Genomic DNA, 24,073 nt, shown 5'->3' on the forward strand with positions numbered 1-24,073 from the left:
GGGAAGGGAAGAGGTAAGGGAGAAATGTAGATGATATAAATATACATATATGTGTATAGCTATATATGTTTATATATAGCTATACACACATATATACATATATGAATGCATAGGTCTATAAAATTTCTTTTTAAAAAATTTAAAAGTTGATAAACACTCAACTAATGATCATCAAATTAACACCACTGAATAATAGTCACTAATGAAAGCAAGAGAGAAAAGCAAACTGCCAAAATAAAAAATAATCAAAAGGACTTCATTTTTAAAAATAATTATCAGAAATTATCAGAAAAAAGGAATAATTATTAGAAAATAATAAGAGTTTTACATATCCGTATAAATGTAAATATGTCAAAAGGAGAACTTAAGTAAAATCAATTATTATTTTCAAAATAAAATTACCCAAATTAATGAGAAAAAATACAAATCTTAAATGACCCAATCTCAAAAGGAGAAATTGAACAAGTCATAAATAACCACAGAAAAAAAATCCTAACTTAGAAGGATTTAAAGATAAATACTATCAAATATTTATGCTCCAAAATGATTCTAAATAATTGGAAAAGAACGCTATTACATTCTTTTTATAAGAAAAATACAGCTGATATTGAAACCATGAAAAAATAATGCCAAGAATGAGAACTATAGATGAATGTCTCTAATAAATAGTGATGCAAATTTTTTATGCTAAAGCAACACAACCAAAATATTATTCCATCTGATAAGTTGGATTAATATAAAAGATTCAAAAATTATTCAATATTACAAATACAAATTACATGATGTACATATAATTTATAATACATAATTTATATGAATTGTATAAACTATTATTAAATGATAAATACTATGATTATATCAATAAATACAGAAAAAAACCCTTTAATAAAAAACAAGTCGTAATTAAATCAATTCAAGAATGCCTAGCACTATGTACTAGGCTAAGCTCAAGAAATGCGAAGAAAAGCCAAAAACAGTGTCTGTTCTCAAGGAGTTTGCAGTCTAATAGAAGAGATAACACAACTGTGCACAGAAATAATAAAAGCAGGACAAACAGGAAATCACAGCAGAAGGAAAGAACTAATATAAAGGATTTGGAAAGGCTTCTTAGACAAAGTGGAACTTTAGTTGAGACTTGAAGGAAGCCAAAGAAACTAGAGGGAGAGAGGGAAAGGGCCAGGGTTAGACATCTGGGCCTGGAGGATAGCTAGTGACAAAGCCCAGAGTTGGGATGCAATGTGTTGCGCAGGCCAGTGTCACAGAATAAAAATATACATGGATAGCAAAAAGGCATAAGAAAGCACAAGCGATAGAAAGGGACAGGCTATTAAGGGCTTTAGAAGCCAAACAGAAGACTGATCCTGAAGATGACGGGGCCACAGGAGTCTATCAAACTGCTCAGGCTTGTACTTTACAAAGACCATTCTGGCAGCTGACTCTAGAGGATGGGCTGGAATGAGGGGGACTTGTGGCAGAGATTGACCAAGGCTGAAACACAAGACTGGAAGTCACACAAGACTGGAAGTCACACAAGGGCCTGCCCAGGGGATAGCAGCATCAGAGAGAATGGAGAAGACAGGATATGGTTAAGAAGATAAAAATGGACAGGACTCAACAAATGATGGAGATGTGGATTGAAAAAGAGTCAGGAATTAAGAATATCAAGGCCGGAATTCTGGATGAATGAGAACGTAGTGCTTCCCTTGACTTTAATAAAGTTAAGAAGGGAGTTTTGGAGGACAGACAATCAGGTTCTGGCATGTTAGGTTTAAAAGGTCTATGGGACATCCGCTTCAAGATGTCCGAGAGCCAGTTGCAAATGTAAAGCTGGAAGTCAGGAAGCAGGTTAAGGCTAGACAAACAGATCTGATGATCACCCACGTGGAGCTGATACCTGTATTCATGGAGCCCATGAGATCACCAAGTAAAATAGCATAAAGGAAAGAGAGAAAAGGGCCTCAGACAGACCTCTTAGCACCCACACTTAGTAAGCATGCCCAGATGAAGGTCCAACAAAGCAGTCTGAGATGGTGGTCCGAGAAGCAGGAGGAGAACCAAGAGAATGCTGTGTCACTAACTAGTGACTTAAGAATAGTGGGAAAAGCAAGACCAGCCAGAAGAGCAAACGAAATAAATACAAAAGGCATTTCAGTAATGTAAGATTTAGCAGCAACAGCCTGCATGGTGTCAAACATTTCATTTCAAAGCCTAGAATTACATATCATCAAAACCAATTGAAATTTGAAACCAATTTACAGAAATGAAACAGTGGGGAGACTGTTTTGTGAAGTGTGGTAATGAATATGATACACAACACAGACCCACCTGAACTCTTTGGGCTTGATGGCTTACAATGACAAAATGTCTTCTACTGTGCAATTCTTGTCTATGTTTTTCCCCTCAATCCTCCATAAAGGATCTATACAATATGCTAAATGCCTCAGTGCACTCCATGAAAGTGCTGATTAAACTATTTTACTTATAGCATATGTAATTAATTTTAAAATTAAAAACAAAATAAAATGAAAAAAAATTTATTATTGTTCTATAAAAAATGATGAGCAGGCTTATTTTAGAAAGGCCTGGAGAGACTTACATGAATACTGAGTGAAACAAGCAAAACCAAGAGAACATGGTACACAGCAACAACTACTTGATCCATTGTAATGGATTTGGTTCTTATCAACAATTTTTATTCACATATTTATTTCAAGCTAGGTATTGCTACCCCAATCTCCTTCCTGATTGAGCCAGTGAAGTTTCCTGAAGCTACTTTACAGTCTTTTCCAAACCTTCTTCCTGCTGCTAGAAACCTGAGAGACTTCACTTTTCTCCACTCTATGTAATCTTTTCTTAAAAAATAATTTTATGCTGAGTGAAATGAGCAGGACCAGGAGATCATTATATACTTCAACAACAATACTATATGATGATCAATTCTGATGGACCTGGCCCTCTTCAACAATGAGATGAACCAAATCAGTTCCAGTGGAGCAGTAATGAACTGAACCAGCTACACCCAGCAAAAGACTCTGGGAGATGACCAAGAACCATTACATTGAATTCTCAATCCCTATATTTTTGCCTGCCTGCATTTCTGACTTCCTTCACAGGCTAATTGTACATTTCAGAGTCCGATTCTTTTTGTACAGCAAAATAATGGTTTGGACATGTAAACTTATTTTGTATTTAATTTATATTCTAATATATTTAACATGTATTGGTCATCCTGCCTATCTAGGGGGGGGGGGGGGGGGGGGGGAAGGAGGGGAAAAATTGGAACAAAAGGTTTGGCAATTGTCAATGCTGTAAAATTACTCATGCATATAACTTGTACATAAAAAGCTATTAAAACTTTTTAAAATAATAATAATAATCTTAAATAAAAGTTATTTTTGCTTCCACATTGTGGTTCTGGTTGTCTTAGTACTCCTACAATTTCAATATGAGTCCTCCATGAGTGTCAGAGATAAGTCTAGAAAGTAGTTTGGAATAACAAAATGGAGGACTTTAAATTGCCAGGTTGAGGTTTGGGGTTTTTATTTAGTATGCGCTGAAAGTCAAGGATTTGTTTGTTTATTCATACTCATACCAGGTAGGTGAAGTCTACTTAATGTTCAGACTGTTGAACCTCCCTCCCCTTTTTCTCTGCCATAGCACCCCCTAGCTCTCTGATGCTCAACTATGGATGTCCTCTAATAATCTTACTTTAATTCTACATGTTAGCCATGCAAATTTCTACTTTTTTCTCCAGGCTCTTGCTTCCTGATCTTAAAGTATGTGCTTTCACATGAAATATTCACATTCTTCTCTTCCCACTTCAATAAAAATAGCATTTTTAAATTCTTTTCACATTCTTTATTATTTCTTCCCCAATATATTTCAAATGAGTCACTAATTATTATTGCTTATTAGTAATACCTTTCTCACTTCTATGACTTGCTTGGGCACTAACACGAATTACCAAAATAAGTTTCAAAATCGTTTTCTCTAAGGGTATAGAAAAATAGGATAGATTTTCTTCTATCTAGCACTTTGGTACAATTGTCTGTAGGCTGTAGAAATGCGATAATGATCTCTTAGCATTTCTAGTCTACAAACAATTAAAAAAAGTTCCTTTACCAAATCCTCGCTAGGGGTGTCACAGTAGATGGAGTAGATTAAATCACTTAAAGTGGTCCTTTTTATCTGGCTCACACTGAGATGCGTAGCCCAGGGGGCAGATATTGCATGCATTATCTGGCTGAACAGGTAGTGTATGCTGTGACACTGGATTCAGTAGATTCAGACCCTGTTATAGCTAGGCGTGGAGTCAAGAAGATCTGAGTTCATATCCACTCAGATACTTTACCAGCATGTGATTCTAGGCAAGTCTCTTAGTTCTGCTTGCCCCAGTTTTTTCACCTGTGAAACAGGGTAATAATAGCACATAGAGTGTGTTTGAGGCTAGAAGGCGATAATAGTTATAAGAGTTAAGCATCGTCCCTAGCATATCATAAGTGCTATATAAATGCAAACTATTATTATTAAATGTTTTCCACATATTTTTCCATTAATTCTAATAGTCATGCTTGGCTGACTTGTTTTTTTTCATTTTATATTGTTTTTTACGATATAAGAGAAGAGATTAAACATTCCCAAAGTCATGTAGGCTAAAAAGTTTTCCTTTCACTGAGCCCTGTAGCTCCATTTCTCTTAACAACAAAACACAATAATAATAAAACTGAGTTAGAACAAAATGAATTTCTCAAATACCAAAAAATCCAAATCTAGATTTGGTCAGAAAACTGAAGTTAAGAAACAATTTGGGATAAAATTGTTGAGAAAGTATAATAAGTGGTACGTGAAATGGAGCTACTCAGACACTGGCAAAAACAACACGTCTCCAATCAAATGAGCCCTAACATAACCTTGTAATCTGAGGCTTGCCAAAGAATAACAAAGAGAAGTGCAATCAGACAATAATTTCAACAAAATTCTCTTAGAGACAGGCTGGCCAAATAAATTAGTAACAAATAGAACAAAAAGCTATTTGTGTCTCCACAAAATTTCAGGTTTAAAGCAGATGACAAAGAAATGTTTCACATCAAATCTGGGAAGTAAAACATGCTAAAAATATGATGGGATTGGAAGTGTAAAGTATTGATATTTCATGTTACAGATGGAGAAACAAAGATAAAGAAAAGTTAAAGCATTTGCCCAAGTGTTAAGAATAAGATTAGATTATCTCCTAACACCTTCATAAGCCTTTTATTCCTATGTACCTATGTACCATGTACTAGCTGATTATCCAACAACAGATTACCCTGAACAGACAGGCTTGGCTTGGTTTCACATCCTGACCAGAAGTCATTAGGAATTTTCAAAATAACATAGATAAAGCATTATACTCTAGTGAAAAATACAAAAAAGTATATTTCATACATCCTAAAAACTATCATAACACAATCAGAAATACAATAGTTTTTTAAAAAGCAAAGTAAGGAGTATATTTTATAAGCTCATCCCTGCTTCTAATTAACAACTATCTCTGCTTTATAAACTATCTAGTCCCTATTTAGTTGAACCTTCTTAAACTCAATATTATTCTCTCTCTCAAAAATCGGTGAATAGTTTTCTCAATGTGTTCTAGTGTGTCTGTGTGAGAAATGATGGTGAAATGAGTAAAAACAATTTACTTCAGAGACCTGGTAAGGGCAGGCTATGTTTGTGGAAGATAACTAGACTTCTAGGAAATTAAAATTAAGAGGAAATTCTCTGACATATGGTATAGCTTTCAGGAAGGTATAGAGAGGACAATTTAGTCAATGTAAAAACAAAAAATAATCATAATTTATGTTTTAAAACAAAAGTTAAAATAGGAAAGAAGAAAAGGAAGGGATAAAGAAATAAAGATGATATCATTTCCTTGTTATACTATCAAATATATACATATATTTATAAAATCTGCTGTATATTTTACTTCTAGGATTTTGAAAATAATATATATTATAGCCAAAGGCCATTCAAATATATTATCATTGGAAATGTTGCAGAGGGAATTTATTTTCAGGTGTATGTTAAACCAGATGTCCTCTGGCAACCTTTCTAAATCCGAGATACTATAATTTCATTCTTGAGACAGCCCCTAAATAAAAAGCTGTCCTTCCTTGTTCTAAACAATAGCCAACTTGCATGAGTGCAAAACACTATACTCACTAATACTTATTCATTCAGCTGCTCTCCAGCCTCTGCTCTTCTCCATAATTCCAAATAGCTATTTGATCATAAAGACAATAAATGTTGGGCTATAGGGCACCAACCTCTTTTAGCCCCTGAATTATACCCCTTTTTTCTCTCCCAAGGCTTAAGATCTGTTACCTATTTCCATGCCAAAAGGAAGAAGAACTTTGGGAATTTTTTCCCCTATTCAATGAAAAGTAAAGTTGTAACTGTGTACTTTCTTTTCATCTTTATCCTTTCTCCTACTCTAACTAAATAGGCAAGACAGGGTAGGGTACATTACAAGACAAAAAAAAGCCTGGAGTCACTACTCCAAGAAGAAGGCAAAGCTATAAACCAAAGAGTATTCTCCATATATTTTGACCATAGAAAAGATTTCTAGTTTCTCATTTGTCATTCTGCTTCTACACACAAAAAAAAAATTTTAGAATTTCATCTTTGTGAAATGAAAAGGCATATGCTTAGCATTTAAATATTCTACCAATTACATTTATATACAAATAAAAAATAAAAAATCTGAAATTAATAGAAAATGTATATACAAACTTAATAAAGAATATAAACTATCATTTTGTAAATATAAAGTTCATTAGTTTTGATTTTTCAATTATCAGCAACCACATTTCTTTTTTGTTTGGAATTATTTGTAACCCTGAAGCCAGGGACTTTTATCTAACTAAACTAACAGTTCAAAATTCACAATAAAAGCACCACAAAATCATTAAATTTCAATTTCATCACATAATTCTCATAATAAAATGAAACAAAAAAGTGCAAGGTAGAAAATTTCAATCTTGACATACCCACAGATTTTAAGGTATGTTAAATGTTCCAATTAAAACATGATGGCTACACTGAATAGCACACTAGACTTTAAAATACAAGTTACCAATTTGATCCTTAATCTATAATCTTCATCAACTCAGTTCTCTCTGTACATCAGTTTCAATTTCATTCTCTATTATATTCCATTCAACCCAACAAATATTTACTAAGCATTTATTCCTGTCAAGGCCTAAGAGAGATTGCCTCCTGGTGAAAGGAATCAACATGTATAATGTAAGGTAAACAGAGAGAAAATAAACCTAAATCTGAGACACAGATGTATGTGCACATATATTTTAGGATCTACAACTAAAAAGGAACTTAGAGTTAATTTAAGCCAAAACCCTCATTTTACAGATGAGGAAATCAAGAGAAATTGAGTGGCAGAGTCAGGGATTAAAACTCAGTCTTCTAAATCTAAGTTATCATTGTCTATTGCACTATGCTACTAACCAACAATGATTCTGAGGCTAGATTTACATTTGAACACAAATTTGATTTCATTGAATCACACACAAACTACCTAAATTTGTTGTTTAAAAAAAAATACTCCACTTTGTCATCAGTAACTTCATCAGTAACTCTCCAAGAAATCTAACAGAAATTGATTGCAGGAATGAAAATGGTACAAACCTTGGGAGAAGCATTCTATCTTTGACTTTGTAACAAAGAAACAGAAGATCAAGAATAGTCAGAAATATGTCATATATAGATTTTGGGTGCAGAAGAAAGGGTGCAGAAGGACAAGAAGATAGCATAAACTAGAATTTTACAGAGGAAGTCAACCTACGAGATAGAGAAAGCTATCAACAGTAAAATTCTAGATACAAAGAAAAATAATTCTGATGAGGCAGGGAAAAAGGAGAAGATTGAATTGTCTGAAGAAATCTCTGTAGATTCACAAACTTAAATTTTTAAAAAGCCAAACAGAAGACAGAAGCAAGGCTGGATACAGAGAATAAATACAAATGTGCAATAATGTCTTTTATAAACAGTGTCAAAACTACATTTATTTGTTAGCAAGAGGGCTTCTATGGGTTGGGGCTTTTCTAGATTGGAGTTAATGTGTAGTGATAATGATGAAAAAATAAGAAAAGAAAAAAGAGCCAATGGAAATGTTTTAGAATATATAGAAAATAGCAGAAGGAAATTCAGAAGGAGACACTGACAAGCAGGACAATTTTGTTACTATTGTATTAGTTTAATACAGACTTTTAAAAAAGTCTTTGTAACAGAAGTTCACAGTTCCAAACAATCCTTTTTCTCTGTTCTTTGTATGTTGAAATGTATGTGTTCACTGATATTTGTTAAGTTCATAATAAAAAATAGCTTAAAAAAAAAAAAGGAATGTCTATAGGGTCAATGCTCAAAAGAAGCCAAAACTAACTAAGACTACTACATTGAAAAGAAAGGGCTGAAGATGGGGCCATCCTAAGTGAAAAGAGAAGGTTCAAAGAAAAAAGAAGTTCACTTAAAATGGGGATATGATATTGTAACACCAAACAACAGAGTTCTAGAAAACAGAATTGCTGAATTCTTATATTGTTTCTGTTTTCTAGGCCAAGGATAACAATCTTTGGAATGGAAAGGACAGAACAAATGTGGCTAACATAGACTTGATGCCTAATTGATAATAAAGGTAGAGTAAGAAAGTGCCAAGCTGTTCTTGTTAAGATCAGGTCACCTAGATGAGATAAACTCACAATTGAGATTCCCTATCCATGACCTTGGAAAGACAATGGAGCATGAGAAACACACTATGGATTTGGAGAAAGGCAAAAGAAAAGGAAAACTAGAAATTTCTGGGAAAACTTTAAAATTTATTATTATAAGAATGTTTGGTGAAAAAGGTAATAGTGATCACAAAGAGCCAATTTATGTTCATTAAGAACAGATCATTCCAAATTAATCTCATCTCTTTTCCTGATAGAGGTTCCTGACTCACACATATGGAAAATGTTATAAAAAGTTTACCTGGATTACATAAGTAAATTATTCATGCTATTCTTATTGGAAAAATGAAAAGATGTGGGCTAGACAATACAGTACCATTAAGTAGATTTGCATCTGATCAAATGCCTAGATACAGAGTAGTCATTAATAGTTAAATGTCAGTTTGGAAAGAAATCTTTAGTGGAGTATCCCAGGGATCTTCATTTGGCTCAGTGGATCAAATAAAAACATCAATGGCCAAGTTAACTAAATTTTCAAATAATAACAAGACAGGGTCAGTATTCAAAAATAAATTTCGAGGTTAAAATATTGTACCAATCGAATAACATAAAATCTAATGAGGATAAATATCAATTCTGTGACTTAAATACAGTGTGTACACAGGAAAGAGCTAATCCATTCAAGGGAACAAAATTCAGGTGATATTTACCAGATTCTTATTGGACATATCCTCTAAACTTGGATTCAAAAATCAAGTTCAAGATTATAAAATCAAGTCATGCAGATAGAAAGAAATTAATTTTAAAAGAGTTAGCGATTTAAATGAACTACAAGCATAATATAAACCCACAATGTGGTAAGGTAGTCAAAAAAAAAAAAAAAGAAGAACCAAACCTAAATGTCAAGAGGGCCCAAGATGACAAAATAAAGACAAAATTTGCCTGATCTTTCTCAAATTTCTCTCCAATCTCTAAATAATACCTCAAAATAAATTCTGGAACAGTAGCTCTGACAAAAGAATGGGGTCAAACAATTTCCCAGCCCAAGACAACTTAAAAGGCCAGAAGTCATTGGGGTGAGAATGTAGCATAGTCCAATGCAGACATCCTGGCAAGTCAGCAACAGGCCTTGGAGGTAATGGAATCATTGGTGGCAATTTCTGAGCTCTCAGTCTGCAGATGTTATGGGAGTCAGATAACTGGTCAGAAGGAGAGAGCCTTTGCTGGCACTGAGATCAGGATCTGTTATATTGTCCATAAATGAATCCAGATCACAGTCCCAGGGAGAGAAGCAGCACTAATGATGGCAGGATCCCTAGGCACAATCCCAAGATAGAAAAGAATGCTTGTAGTTACTCACAGAGCAGAGCATCATCCAGGAAGGCAGTGACCCGACCTCATGTTGTAAAAACTGAAAACTTACGGATGCCCCAGAACTAGCTCTGAAAATAACAGCAGAGAAAACCCTGAAGTTTGGAACAATGATCCCTCCATCCCGGGAGCAGAGACCAAATTTAAAATAAAGTAAAAAGTCAAGAAATAGGTAGAGAAATGAGCAAACAACAATAAAAAGAACCTGAACATAGAAACTTGCTATGGGGACAGGGAAAAATAAACACAAACTCAAAAGAAAAATGTGAATTAATGTCAGCCCCCCCACCCTCTTAAAAAAAATCCAAGAAGAGCTCTTATTGCAAGAAGAAAATATTGCAAGCAGCCAGGAAGAAACCATTCAGGTATTGTGGCCAGCCACAGTAAGGATAGCACAAGATTGTGCAGCAAAATAAATATATGAATATGTGAACATATATTGTATTTAACATATACTTTAACATATTTAACATGTATTGGTCTACCTGCTATCTGGGGGAAGGGGTGGGGGGGAAGGAGTGGAAAAATTGGAACAAAAGGTTTTGCAAGGATCAATGCTGAAAAATTACCTGCTTATATCTTGTAAATAAAAAGCTATAATAAAAAAAAAAAAAAAGAACAGCACAAGATTAGCACTTTCTACATTAAAGAATCAAAGGACTTGGAATATGACCTTCCAGATGACAAAGATGGTAATATGACAACAAAGAATCACCTACCTAGCAAAAGTGAGCATAATCCTTCAAGGGAAAAAATGGCTATTCAATGAAATAGATGACTCTCAAGCATTCCTGATTAAAATACCAGAATTGAAATAAAATATCTGATTTTCAAATACAAGATTCAAGAGAAGTATAAGAAGGAAAAGAGAAAAGAGAAATCATAAGAGATTCAATAACATTAAATTGTTTCTATTCCTACATGGGAAGATGATACATGTAAACCCAAAGAACATCATTATTAGGAAGCCTAGCAAGAGTATACATAGACAATGGGTGGGTGTGAATGATGGGATAATAAAATCTAAAAAAAATTAAATTAAGAGTTGATAAAGAGGAACACACTGGCAGAAGGGGAAAAAGGAGATAAAGAATGGGGTAAATTATCTCACATAAAAGAGCTTTTACACTGAAGGGAGGAGACAACACTTGAGCCTTAATCTCATTAGAATTAGCTCAAAGGAGTAATAACATACATACTCAGTTGGGTATAGAAATATGTCTTATCCAGGTCAGCTAGTTGGTACAATGGATAGAGCACCAGCTCTGAAGTCAGGAGGACCTGAGTTCAAATTTGACCTCAGACACTTACCACTTCCTGGCTGTGTGATCCTGGGAAAGTCACTTGACCCCAATTGCCTCAGCAAAAAGAGAGAGAGAGAGAGAGAGAGAGAGAGACAGAGAAAGAAAATATGTCTTATCCTATGGAGAAATAGGAGAAGAGGAAGATACGAGAAAGGAAGGGGAAGCTGATAGAAAGGCAGATCTGGGAGGCAATGGTCACAAGCTCTCAAACTTTTAAGAGAAGCATCGTGTTTCTGTCATGGTCAGAACACAGAGTACTGTCTTCTACTAGGAACACAACACTGATAATCTAGAAAGTATGCAAAGGAGAGAACAACAAAGGATCAAAGGAAATAGAGATGTCTTTCCTGGAAAAAGGAAAACAGTGAGAATATGAGATTTGTCTTAATGTATGTGAAGCACCATCAAATGGAAGACTCGTCCCTCATTCCAGAGAGCAAAGCTAAGAAAAATGAGTGCAAATCTGTCTTTAGCAACAGCAAGAATAAAAGACACTGCATCATGATGTGGAAGAAGTTTTAGCTTGTGCCCAGCTCTAGGGTACAAAAAAAATTTTTTTTTTTAACAATGTGATCTACCCCAAAATGGAAGGCTCTTCTGTCCTGAAGACATTTATCAAGTAGGTCATAGAGAAGATTCTAGAATGGGAACAAGTTAGACAAGACAGAATCTCAAGTTCCTTCCAATTCTGAGATAATGAGATTGTGATTCTATGATTCTTATAATGTTACCATTTTAAAGATATGAATCCCTTTTTCCTGACAGAAAGGTGGTGGACTCCAGGTAACAACTGAGACAGGAAATTTTTTTGGATATAACCATTTAAGAAATTGTTATGGCTGACTATTCATATTTGTAACATGTTTTTGTTTCTTTTTCAATGGGGTTGTGAAGGGAAAGAGAAAAACAGTGAATTTTCATTAGCTGAAGAAAATGAAAATTCAATTAAATTATGCATGTATGAAACTGTATGTGTATACATATATATAGACACACACACACACACACACACACACACATAAAATTAAATTACCTCAAGGTCATCAAGTGAACGAGTAATACTAAATCTCTTGGATCTTCCAAATGATCTCCGAGTAGAGGTACGCTGTGGAGTAGGAAGCAAACCAATTCCAAACTTTGAACTCTGAAAGCAAAAGACAAAAATGTTTTTTAGTTTTTCTCTTTGGACTTAGGATTTCAATTTCATCACAGACCCATGACTCAAGAAGAACAAAAGGAAATAAACTGAGCATTCTTCTGTGAAGTAGTGAGAGGAAAGCCCTGCCAAGAGTTACTGAAGATGGCATCAAGAGTCTGCAAAGCCTACCAGGGGAGGGAGCACCCAAACTCCTGAAGGCATGACAAGTAGCCAGCTGGAGCTACATCACCCCAAGCATAATGGTTCTCTTCATAGGCTGGTTTTCAAGAGCTTTACAAATGTCACAGAAAGTTAAGAAACTTAAGAACTGAACAAAAATTTGAATCTCAAACCATCTCACTTACATACATGTAACCTCTAGTTCCTACATTTCTTTAGCCTTCTCAGTAAAATTCCATAATTCATTATCTTGAAAATTTAAAAGAAGAATTTAGGAAACCCAAAGCCAAACTCCTTTCATCCTAAAGGGAAAACAAGGCACACAAATGCCTGCTTGTCTTCAAAGGCAGCTTAATTACCTTTATCAAAAACAATCATCACTTTCTTTCCAAATGTTCCAGCTCAAGTTGCTGGACTCATTTAACTTGGATCACTCTGCTTTCCCCTACTTCATTTCTGATAGGAATTACTTACTATGTGTTCTTCAAGTTACCTAACCAATAACTAATGCACTTATAGAATACCTTCCATGATGTTTGACAGCTGAAATCTGAATTTATTCACAGACTCATAGGCTAGAGCTGACATGTTCTCCCAGTTACAAATGTCTTCACTGTCCCCAAATTATCTTGTCCTTAAAATATGTAGATTTTTATAATGTTATTCATGCCCATGTTGTCTCTTCTGATAGCTGTAAACGTTTTGAAATCAGAGATTGTTTCATCTTTGTCTTTGTATTCCCAGCACTTAGCACAGTCCCTAGAATATGTTCAGTTAATTTTGGTCCTGTCCAACTCTCTATAACTCATTTGGGGCTTTCCTGGCAAAGATACTAAAGTGGTTTGCCATTTCCTTCTCCAGCTCATTTTGCACATGAGGAATTGAGGTCAACAGGGTTAAATGACCTTCCTAGAATCACCCAACTAGTATATGTCTAAGGCTGGATGAGAACTCATGAAAATGAGTCTTCCTGAGTCCAGGCCTGGAGCTCTACCATCGTGTCACCTTGCTGCCGCTACCTAGAACTATAAGAAGCACTTAATAGATGCTTCTTGAGTGATTAAAGCACAATAAGTCAGTAAAGGTAGTTTGAAGCTAGATTTTGAAGGGTTAGGGTTTGAATGTCAAGAATTTTTGTTTTACCTCACAGGCAAGCAGTTCTTAAAACAGGAGAGAGAAATGGCCAGAGCCATGCTTTAAGAATATCCATTTTGTCAGACTGGCTAGAATGACAGGGAAAGATAATGCGGAATGTTGGAAGGGATGTGGGAAAACAGGGGCATTAATACATTGTTGGTGGAATTATGAACACATCCAAACATTCTGGAGAGCAGTTTGGAACTATGCTCAAAAAGTTATCAAACTGTGCATACCCTTTGATCCAGCAGTGTTACTCCTGGGCTTATAGCCCAAAGAGATACTAAAGAAGGGAAAGGGACCTGTATGTACACGAATGTTTGTGGCAGCCCTGTTTGTAGTGGCTAGAAACTGGAAACTGAGTGGAAGCCCTTCAATTGGAGAATAGCTGAATAAGTTGTGGTATATGAATAATATGGAATATTATTGTTCTGTAAGAAATGACCAGCAGGAGGATTCCAGAAAGGCCTGGAGAGACTTACATGAACTGATGCTGAGTGAAAAGAGCAGGACCAGAAGATCATTATATACTTCAACAACAATACTATATGATGACCAGTTCTGATGGACCTGGCCATCCTCAGCAATGAGATCAACCAAATCAGTTCCAATGGAGCAGTAATGAACTGAACCAGCTACGCCCAGAGAAAGAACTCTGGGAGATGACTAAAAACCATTACATTGAATTCCCAATCCCCATATTTATGCCCACCTGCATTTTTGATTTCCTTCACAGGCTAATTGTACAATATTTCAGAGCCCGATTCTTTTTGTATAGCAAAATAACAATTTGGTCATGTATACTTATTGTGTATCTAATTTATATTTTAATATATTTAACATCTAATGGTCACCCTGCCATCTGGGGGAGGGGGTGGGAGGAAGGCGGGGAAAAATTGGAACAAGAGGTTTGGCAATTGTCAATGCTGTAAAGTTACCCATACATATAACCTGTAAATAAAAGGCTATTTAAAAAAAAAAGAAAGAAAGAAAAGAAAGAAAGAATATCCATTTTGGTCATTGTGGAAAAGATGGATTGGTGAGGGGAGAGGCTAGAGACCAGAAGGCCAATTAGGAAACTACTGCAATAGTTCAGCTGAAATGTGTTGCAGATCTAAGCTATGCTGACAGTTCTGAGTGTTATAAGTTGGAACATTAATTCTTGGCAATTGATTACATATGAATGTACAACTCCTAGCTTTTGAATCCGTTTGATTAGAAATATGGCAATAAACTCATCAGAAGAAGGGAAATTTAGAAGAGAGGTGAGTTTAGCAGGAAAGAGAAAAGGTTCTGTTTGAGACATGATGGGTTTAAGATCCTGACAAGATATCCAGGTGAATATCCAATAGACAGTTAATGATAAGGGATTACAATTTAGGAGAGAGATAAAGGTTGAATATGGCTTTTTAGGAGTCATCTGCATAGAGGAAGGATCATTTAATAAGCCTAAAAACTAATAAGATCATGAAGAGAAATACACAGGGACTAAAATGCTCCAAAGCTTCCCGTTAAAAATCAGGTCTGAGGATGCCTTTGCTCCTCCTGACTTCCTGATTGAGTCTGCTGAAGTGACTGCAACAGGAAGGCATATGGCTCCAGAGGGAAAGGCAGGCTTAAAGACTGTCTCCCAGGTAAAAACTTGCATGTTCTTTTTGTACAACATTCATCACAAAGCTTCGAGTAAGTTCTCCTTAAAAAAACACTTTGGGCCATTCACTCACTTATTAACTTAGGTATTTGTACACTTACTGTGAGCAAAGCTCTATACTAAATACAAATAATAAGGGAGTTCATGCTCTCATCAGAGAACAGTAGAGAAGACAAGACCAGTTCTCAACAAAGCAGGAAGTGACAAAGCACAAGCAAAAGGAGTTCAGATTAAATTACTTTTGGCTGAAACACAGGAGGGGAGAATTAGGGAAGACTTTATGGAGATGACTTCTAACCTGGAACTACAAAGCCTAAAAGGGGAATTGAAGAGTCAATGCAGGAGCTTAGAAATTGCAGCTGGAAAGAACAATCTAAGCAGAGGGGGAGGAAAGGATGCTTAGGGCAGAGTGAGTATAATTTAGGCTGGCAGAAGTGTAGGGTGTGTAAAGAGGACGTGTGGGAAGAAAGGTTGAAAAGGTATACTGGCACCAAATTGTGAAAGACCTTCATTATAAGGGAAAGGAATTTAGATGGTGTTCACTTGTTGGTGGGCTCTCCCTCTTCCAGTTATTTCATATTCATTCATCCATTTACATGTCCTGTTATGAGTCCTCTTCTTCTCTGATAACTCTTTGGACTACAGGCTTGGGATATGGTTCCAAACTGTTTCAAAGAATGGCTACGTCAATTCTTAACCCCACCAACAAGCAACATTGTGCCTGTTTTCCCACAGAACCTATAACCGTCATGTTCAGGAGGTTGTTGCTGTTGTTTGTCCCTCCTCCTCCAAGAGGACCATGACATCAGGGAAGGGATGCTGTGACATGCAAGTCACGGATTGGATTTAAGTAGAGGGAGAGCTGTGCAAAGTCACCTGCCTCACTTTCCCTTCCAGAGCCACCTGGGTCTAGTGGCCAATATGGACAATATGCTGGAGAAAACAAAATGGAGGACATATAGAGGGGGCTAACTTTAGCAAAGAGAAAGGCCAACTTCATTTGTGACATGGATGAAGGAAATAATGAGGGAAGAAATCCAAATGATGTGAGATTCTATTTTTTAAAAACTCAATAATCTGAATAAGACTGAAGATGTTTTAATTGTGCATAGTCTCTGGGCATAGTCTCTGATCTTGGGTTGATTTTGACCTTTGTTCTAACAAGTTAATGGTCTGACAATGCAGACACATAATTCAGAAATGACTCTTGCATTGGTAACTAGTTATTTCCTGACTTATAAGATACAATCAGTTTCATTTCTTTCGATATTTTGTGGTACCTTTCTAAACTTTGTTTAGTTTAGTACCTTTCTAATTCTTTAGTTAAATAAAATATTTATAATATGAATGAGAGGCTTGTGAGTAGTCTAAAACCCTCTGGCCTCTTTTCATTTTTATTCCTAAGCTGTATTTTCCATCTTTTTTTTTAACCATCCTTCCCTATTCTACCTTTGCACGAAGTCATCAAATATTAAAATACAGGTTGACAACTCTGGAAGATAAAATTTTTCATATAATTTCTTCACTTCTTCATCTTCTGTACAGGTGCTGACACATACAACAAACTGAAATTACCTTCATAATGCTCTTTTGGTTTATGCTTCACAACAAGTTGACTAAGTATCATATAAAAGGATGTTTCTTATTATCTTTGAACATATAATAAAGCCAACTCATTTATTTGTCTCACCATGGATGATCCATAAGGATCCACTTAGCTCAAACTTTCTTAGTTAGGTCTTCTGGTTTCATTTATATCAAGAATGCTCTGTTTCTTTTAGTCATAGGGTAACTCATTGGACAGTGGACAAGGATCTCAATTTATATAAACTACAATTATTGTTTATAGACAGTCTAAAACCAGTGATTCTTAAGGTCCTATGCATATTTTCTTGTCCCTTTAGTACTGTAACTGTAGGAACAGAAGGCTGTGTACAAAACTATGGGCTCTTTAAGTTTATTGTTGTTGTTTCATGAGTCCCTATGGTCAAATGACATGGTTCTTTTCCTGTACTTAGCTAGTCAGGCCCTCAGATTATCCCCATAATACATACAAAGTCTTATGCTTTGCTAAGGTGGAGAACTCTCACACAGCAGGCATAATAAAATAATAACACTGTAATACACCACAAACCAAGACATTACCAAACTCATTATAACATTTTTAGGCCCATCACCCATTTACAATATTATTCATATGGAACTAAGTGCCTGCTGTTAATGCAGTTTTGCCTAATACTGCTTATTCTCAGACCCAATAAAGACACTGGGTAAAATGTACTTATTTCATGGCCATTTTAGAGAAAGGAAGACACTGGGGACATACTGCCTCTTCTATTCTTGTCTTCTCTTCTACTTCACTTATCCAGGCCACAGAAAAACCTTAATTTCTTTATTCAATCTTAGACCTTGTTCCTACAATATGTACTATGCCTAACTTCATAACTAATCCCTTTGTCTCTTTTTTCTATCTCTAAATCTCTCTCTCTGTATTTCTTTCTCTTTCTCTCTCTCTCTCTTACACACACACACACACACACACACACACACACACATTTTTTAAAACATGATCTCCTTTTTGTTGCTATTGTTCAATAACACACACCTGCTTCTGAGAGTAAAAATGAATTAAGTACCATTATAAAAATGCACCTGCATATACAAACCAATTTATATGAAGTGTCTCAGATATAGGAGGTAATAATCTATATCAACACACATCCCTGCTTTTGAGAAACATATAAAATACCTCAGTATAATTATAAAAATAAGAATCAAATTATATATTAAAAGAGGGGCTTTGTATAATGACCCAAAACCATGTATGACTGATGGAGACAAGCTTTTTCTAAAATTGTGACCTTTGCCAAGAAAATTCAATTCAATTCAAAAAACATTTATTAAGTTCTTACTGTGTGCCAGGCATTGTGCTAATGCCCAGAATAGGAATGGTGGAAATAGCCCCAGGCTTCAAAGAGCTTGCCTCCATCTATCAAAGGGTATATATTCCCTTATTATTAGTTTTCTTAAGATGTTCTTAATTAAAAACTGAATTTGTCATTTTATTTGGCTGCCCTCAAACTCTTGAGAGCAGAAATGGGCTGAAGTAATCAGGAAAGACCCAAAATACTTTGGTAAAATCCTTTAATTATATTTGAAAGCAAGCAGAGTAGTCAAGGTAAGGGCAAAATAACTCATGGAGACACTGACATCATAAGCTACAAGTAATCACAATTCAATTCAACAAGTATTTATTGACACCTATTCTAGACAAACCTGTTGTGTTAAACCTTTGGGGAGAAGATAAGATAAATCTCTCCCCTCACAAACTCAAAGTCTAGCTAGGGAGACAAGACATAAGGATAAAGTAAGGATTCAATATAAGAAGGCCCAACTTTGAGCCTGCAGTTCTTTGGACAGAATACTGAGAGTCAAGAAAATCTAGGTTCAAGTCCTGACTTGAAGTCCTTTTACTACATTAGCCCCACAAATCCTCCTCCCCTCCAGCTTTCACTCAAAGCTGGACCCAGGACACAAGTTTCCCTTGATGAAGTTTCTGTGCCTCCAATTCCAGCATGAGGTAGACCCAGGCTCCTCCCCAAAAGAAGACCAAGTTGTCCCAGACCTAGCTTCCCAAAGGAGCTTCCTTTAAAAGCACACAAAGTCCCCTGGAGGCATCTAAGACTTTGTCCTGAGGACCTGCTCACCAGGAGGCAGCCGGGGGAGGCAGGGACACTACCAAAGTGGGAGCCAAGTGCCAGGATATCTTGTAGGTGGTAAGGCCTCCTTTTTATTGGGTTAATTGTTCAATGACTTTCAAGTGTTTTAGTTCTTCTTAAAATCAAACCTGAGCTAAGGTCTGATATGAGGATGACCGATAATACAGCTGTTCCTTAAAAAGGACATTCCCTCTTCTGCTTCTGAATTTGCATCAGCCCATTTTCTGTGACTAGGGTGCACTTCCTCTCATCTCCATCTCTCAAAATCCTTCTCTTTCTTTAAGGCTCAGCTCAAAGGTCCTTTATTAAGCCTCCCCTGATCCCTGTTCTACCTCCAGTTGTTAACTCGCTCTGTCAATTCAAAGTACTTTATATTTATCCGTGTACATGTTGAATCCCTTCTCTAATAAAATGTAAATCCATTTTCATCTTGTGTCTTGTATATTCAAATTAATAATTATTTCCAATTTAAAATGAATAAAAATGCAAACCACTATCACTACCACACAAGAAGTAGCATAGTTTGGAGGAAAGAGCACTCAACTTGCAGTTAAATGACTGAATCTAGTCCTGATTCTGGTCCATAAATACCTTACCTCTTTGAGCCTATTTTCTTAGTTTAAAATGGGGAGCATAATAATATAATCCCTTTCTACTTCAGAAATGTTGTTATGAGGATCATATGAATAGTATATGTGATAGCTCTTTGAAAATTGTAAAGTTATTAGAAATGTAAGGTATTAGTATTATTAGTAGTATTAGTATCAAATAACAGTATAATACCAAAACTTGTCATTGATTAAGTGCCAAATGAATAAGTGAATGGTATTCGTTCAAGTGAGATCAAAGGAGGCTGACTGAGGCAGACAGAGAAGGTTTCATTTAAGCAGTCAGACAGATTTTCAAAAGTACTATCAAAGGAGGATATCCAGTAACTTAATCTGTTCCAGGGAAGGCAAGGAAGGAGTTAAGAGCCTACATTCTGCAGCTCTAGTGTCTGTTTCTTTAAGAAAAATCCTATAACAAGTATAGAACAAACAGGCAAAAAGTTATTCTGTTCTTTACAAATTGATCATGTACAGCACAGTATTACAGAAAGAACAGTTTTAGAGTTAGAGGACAAGGGTTCAAATTCCAACCTTGTTCCTTACTACTTGACTAAATGACTTCACTGGGTCTCAGTTTCTATATCTTCAAAATGGGGACAAACAGAAGAACAAATATAAAACTCTCTTCCATATGATAGTTCTTGAAATGGCACCATTGTTTCTGTTCATGCAGACTAACGTCTTACTAGTGGGTTTCAAGGCCACTGAAATCCCCATATATTTTCTATATAAACTATCATTGAGCCTCAACTTTCCACCCTGAAATCATTGATTTTTTTCTTACCTCAAGTCTATACTTGATAAAGATAAAACTCTCAATGTATTTATAGGAAAAATGAAGAGGTATCGACACCATTTTTGTACAGTCGGGTGAATTCAAGGCTCATTGGCTGACCAAACTCAAAGCACCACCATCATTGATAGATTAATGACAACTTGGAAAATGGTCTTAAGTGCAGTCCTTCAGGCACTTACTTCATGGATCTGTGTTGTTTGTCATTCTTATCAATGGCTTGGATGAAGAAAAGACTAGCATGCTTTCCATGCAGATGGTACAAAACTGGGAGGGATACTTAATGTCAAACAATAACATTGATATCCAAAGAGATCTTGTCAGGCTAGAATAATGGATCAATAATAAGATGAAATATAATATGGATAGATGTAACAGCAAAACGAGAAAGCCAGAATCAATGATAAAATTTCCTAACCTTTATTCTATAGATTCCTAATACTCCATAAGACAAGCAATAATTCTTTTATAATATTAAACATGATATGTGACAAAGTTATTCTGCACAGCAATTTTTCAGTATGAAAACAGTCCTAATTTTCTCCACTTTATTCTAGATTGTCTATAACCTTTCTTTAATCAAGGGGTAGTCTACAACTTCAGAGCATCATGATGGAATTTAGCAATTTTCCAAAACCAGACCTGTTCCATAACCTAGCACAAGGCAGACACTTAATAAATGCTTGTTGAATGACTGATTGTCGGGTCAAATTAGTCAGGGAAATAGTGGAATAAAATGATTAAACTTCCCTCCTTTTCTCAGGTTAGGAAACAAACTAATATTAAACTGCCATCTAGTGGCTGAAGGGAAACTAAGAGTCAAATTTAAAGATAATTTATATAAAATGTTTACTATCTAGCACCACCTGGAGGCATATTATTCAGGCTTCTTCAAGTTAGTTCCCCTGGTACAAAGATATCATTCACTAATTTTTAACACAAACATATTAAACATCAACTATATGCAAGATTCTGTGCTTGTTCCTGGAGAGATAAAACTATCTCTTTAAGCAATCATCATAAAGTATGCTTATAAAGCTGTATGACTGGAATTCATTCTATCCATTCATAAGTGTGCATATATACATATATATGTATAAACACATGGGATGTTTGGGAATATGTGGAATATAATGTATATTACACATACGGGAGATATTTAGGATGAACTATTATATATGGGACAACATATACATATATATCATAACTATATCTTCACACACAGGAGATATATGGGATATACTACTATAGATGGACATTATATATTAAACCTATATATTTGCACACACGTATAAAAGGACAAGATAAATTTCATACAATCACATTCATGAAACGATCAGCATGATTTATGGATATTATTTTAAAAGGCAATTGTATATTTATATATTTGTTTACATATAAATAACGCATATATATATACATATATATGTTGCATAGGTACTGCACCAGATACAATGATAATTAAAACATAGTTCCTATTTGCCCAAAAAGTACAGAACTCCACAGAAAAATTGTAGTGCGGACTAAGCATTTACTACGTGCTAGGCATTATGTTAGACAGAAACAAGACAGTTGCTGTCTAGAAGCTTACGGTCCAGCAGAGACAACATACACATACAGAGGTATAAAATAGACACAAGATTAATTGGGGGAGGGAGGGAAGATTATGTGGAAGACAGCACTTGAGCTAAGCCTTAAAGGAAGCTTGAGAGACAGAATATAATCACTACCAAGGTAAGGAGGTATCAGGTACCGTGTCCCATGAAGCACAGTAAAGTCAGTTTAACTGGACCATATTGTATGTGAAGAAAAGTCATATAAATTATTGATGGAAAGATCTGTTTGGGCTGGCTTCTGACAGGCTTTGAATGTCAACTTAGAAAGTCAACTTATATTTGATCTAAAAGGTAATAGGAACCATGGGAATTTCTCAGAGGAGTGGCAAGGTCAGACCATTAGAATGTAAATTCCTAATGAGCAACTTTCATGTTACTTGTTATCCCCAGTGTTTGGCTAAATACTTATTGACAATGATTATGCTCTAATGTTGTCATTTTGGCAACTATATGGTAAATGGATTAGAAAAAGGAGAAACTTGAAGCAGGAAAACCAATTAGAAAGTTGCTGCAATAGTCAACAAGAGATAAAAAGGGTCTGAAGTAGGGAGGTTGTGTGAGGAGGAGGGGAAGGGAGACATGCAGTGGAAGACACAATCAACAAAACTTGGAAGCCAACGGGATCTAGTGGGTGAGGAAGAAATAGAAGTTGAGGGTGATTCTGAGCTTGCAAAAGGGAGAAACAGGTGGGGAAGGAAACTGAACTGTTTTGGAGGAGGTTATAGGCCATTTGAAATGTCTAAGAGGCAGCTGGCAACATAAGACTGGCAGTCAGGAGAGTCTGGAGCTAGACAACGAGGCAATGGAGGCTATGGCAGCCAAGAAACAAAGGAATCTCAGACTGCATTGAGAGAATTCCCAAGAAGGACAGAGTCCCACTGGATTCTGTCCTGGTCCTTCCATAATTACAGTCCTGTGTTCCATTCTAAGCACCAGTTCTTTATAAAGATATTAACTGATGATGAAGAGCAGTGGAAAAGGGCAAAGAGGATCATGAAGAAGGCCTTGAAGACAGCCATATGAAAACTGGCTGAGAGATCTAAGGATGGTTGGTCTGGTAAAGAAAAGACTGAAGGGAGATAGCAATAGCTTTCTCTAAATAGGTAAAAGATTATCAGGAGGACGATTAGACTTGTTTTTTCTTGGGCCCTCAGGGCAAAATTAGGAGCAATCAGTGGGAATTATCACAAAAATAAAATAAGATAGAGTAAAATTAAAAAGATTGAGACAGAAGACCACTGAGGCTCCTTCAAACTCTGAAAATAATTGTGAGCCAGTGAAGTAGTCTTCCAGGGGTGACTACCAATGTGAACCTAGTATTACTATGCCAGTTTTGGCAAACTGTTAAAAATCATTTGAGCAAAATGTGTCTACTGGCTGACTGTTAAAGGGAAGTTCGTTCATCAGGACTTATGAACTACAGATTTGGGAGAACAGAGTACCCTGGAACCTAGGAGAGTAGCTGTGTGGTCCCTCTCCTCTCCCCCAATCCAAGTACCTAATCAACGAATCTTTAAATGCTGAGTCGAGCAGGTGTTCTCATAAAGAGCACAATATAACACAAAATAGAAAAAGACCGCATGTCATGGGCAGGCCTTGTAGTAAGAAACATCTGGGTTCAAGTAATGCTTTGGATACATACTGGCTGTTTGATCCTGAGCAAATACTTTAACTTTTCAATGCTAAAACATTGAAAGCTAAATGTTTTCATTTAGCTAAATGAAATTAGCTAAATTTCAGACAGCTAAAATATAAATTAGTGCTGGTCTGTATGGATAGAGGGAATTTCCCGACAACAAATTCTCCATCCCAATTAAATCAAAAGTTTATTCAAAA

At 35.7% G+C, this 24,073-nt stretch overlaps 1 protein-coding gene across 2 annotated transcripts in view; it reads right to left on the minus strand.

Annotated features, from left to right (window-relative positions):
• The window catches only part of RGS12 (regulator of G protein signaling 12), a 226,334-nt gene that overhangs the window by 165,489 nt on the left and 36,772 nt on the right, over window positions 1-24,073 (minus strand). For both annotated transcript variants that reach the window (XM_031943011.1, XM_031943010.1), the window contains exon 3: window positions 12,429-12,539. In XM_031943011.1, the coding sequence (XP_031798871.1) occupies window positions 12,429-12,539 (111 nt within the window). The remainder of the gene's footprint in view (window positions 1-12,428; window positions 12,540-24,073) is intronic.

Source organism: Sarcophilus harrisii, chromosome 6 (genome assembly GCF_902635505.1).
Source record: "Sarcophilus harrisii chromosome 6, mSarHar1.11, whole genome shotgun sequence".
In the NCBI taxonomy this organism is placed as follows: domain Eukaryota; kingdom Metazoa; phylum Chordata; class Mammalia; order Dasyuromorphia; family Dasyuridae; genus Sarcophilus; species Sarcophilus harrisii.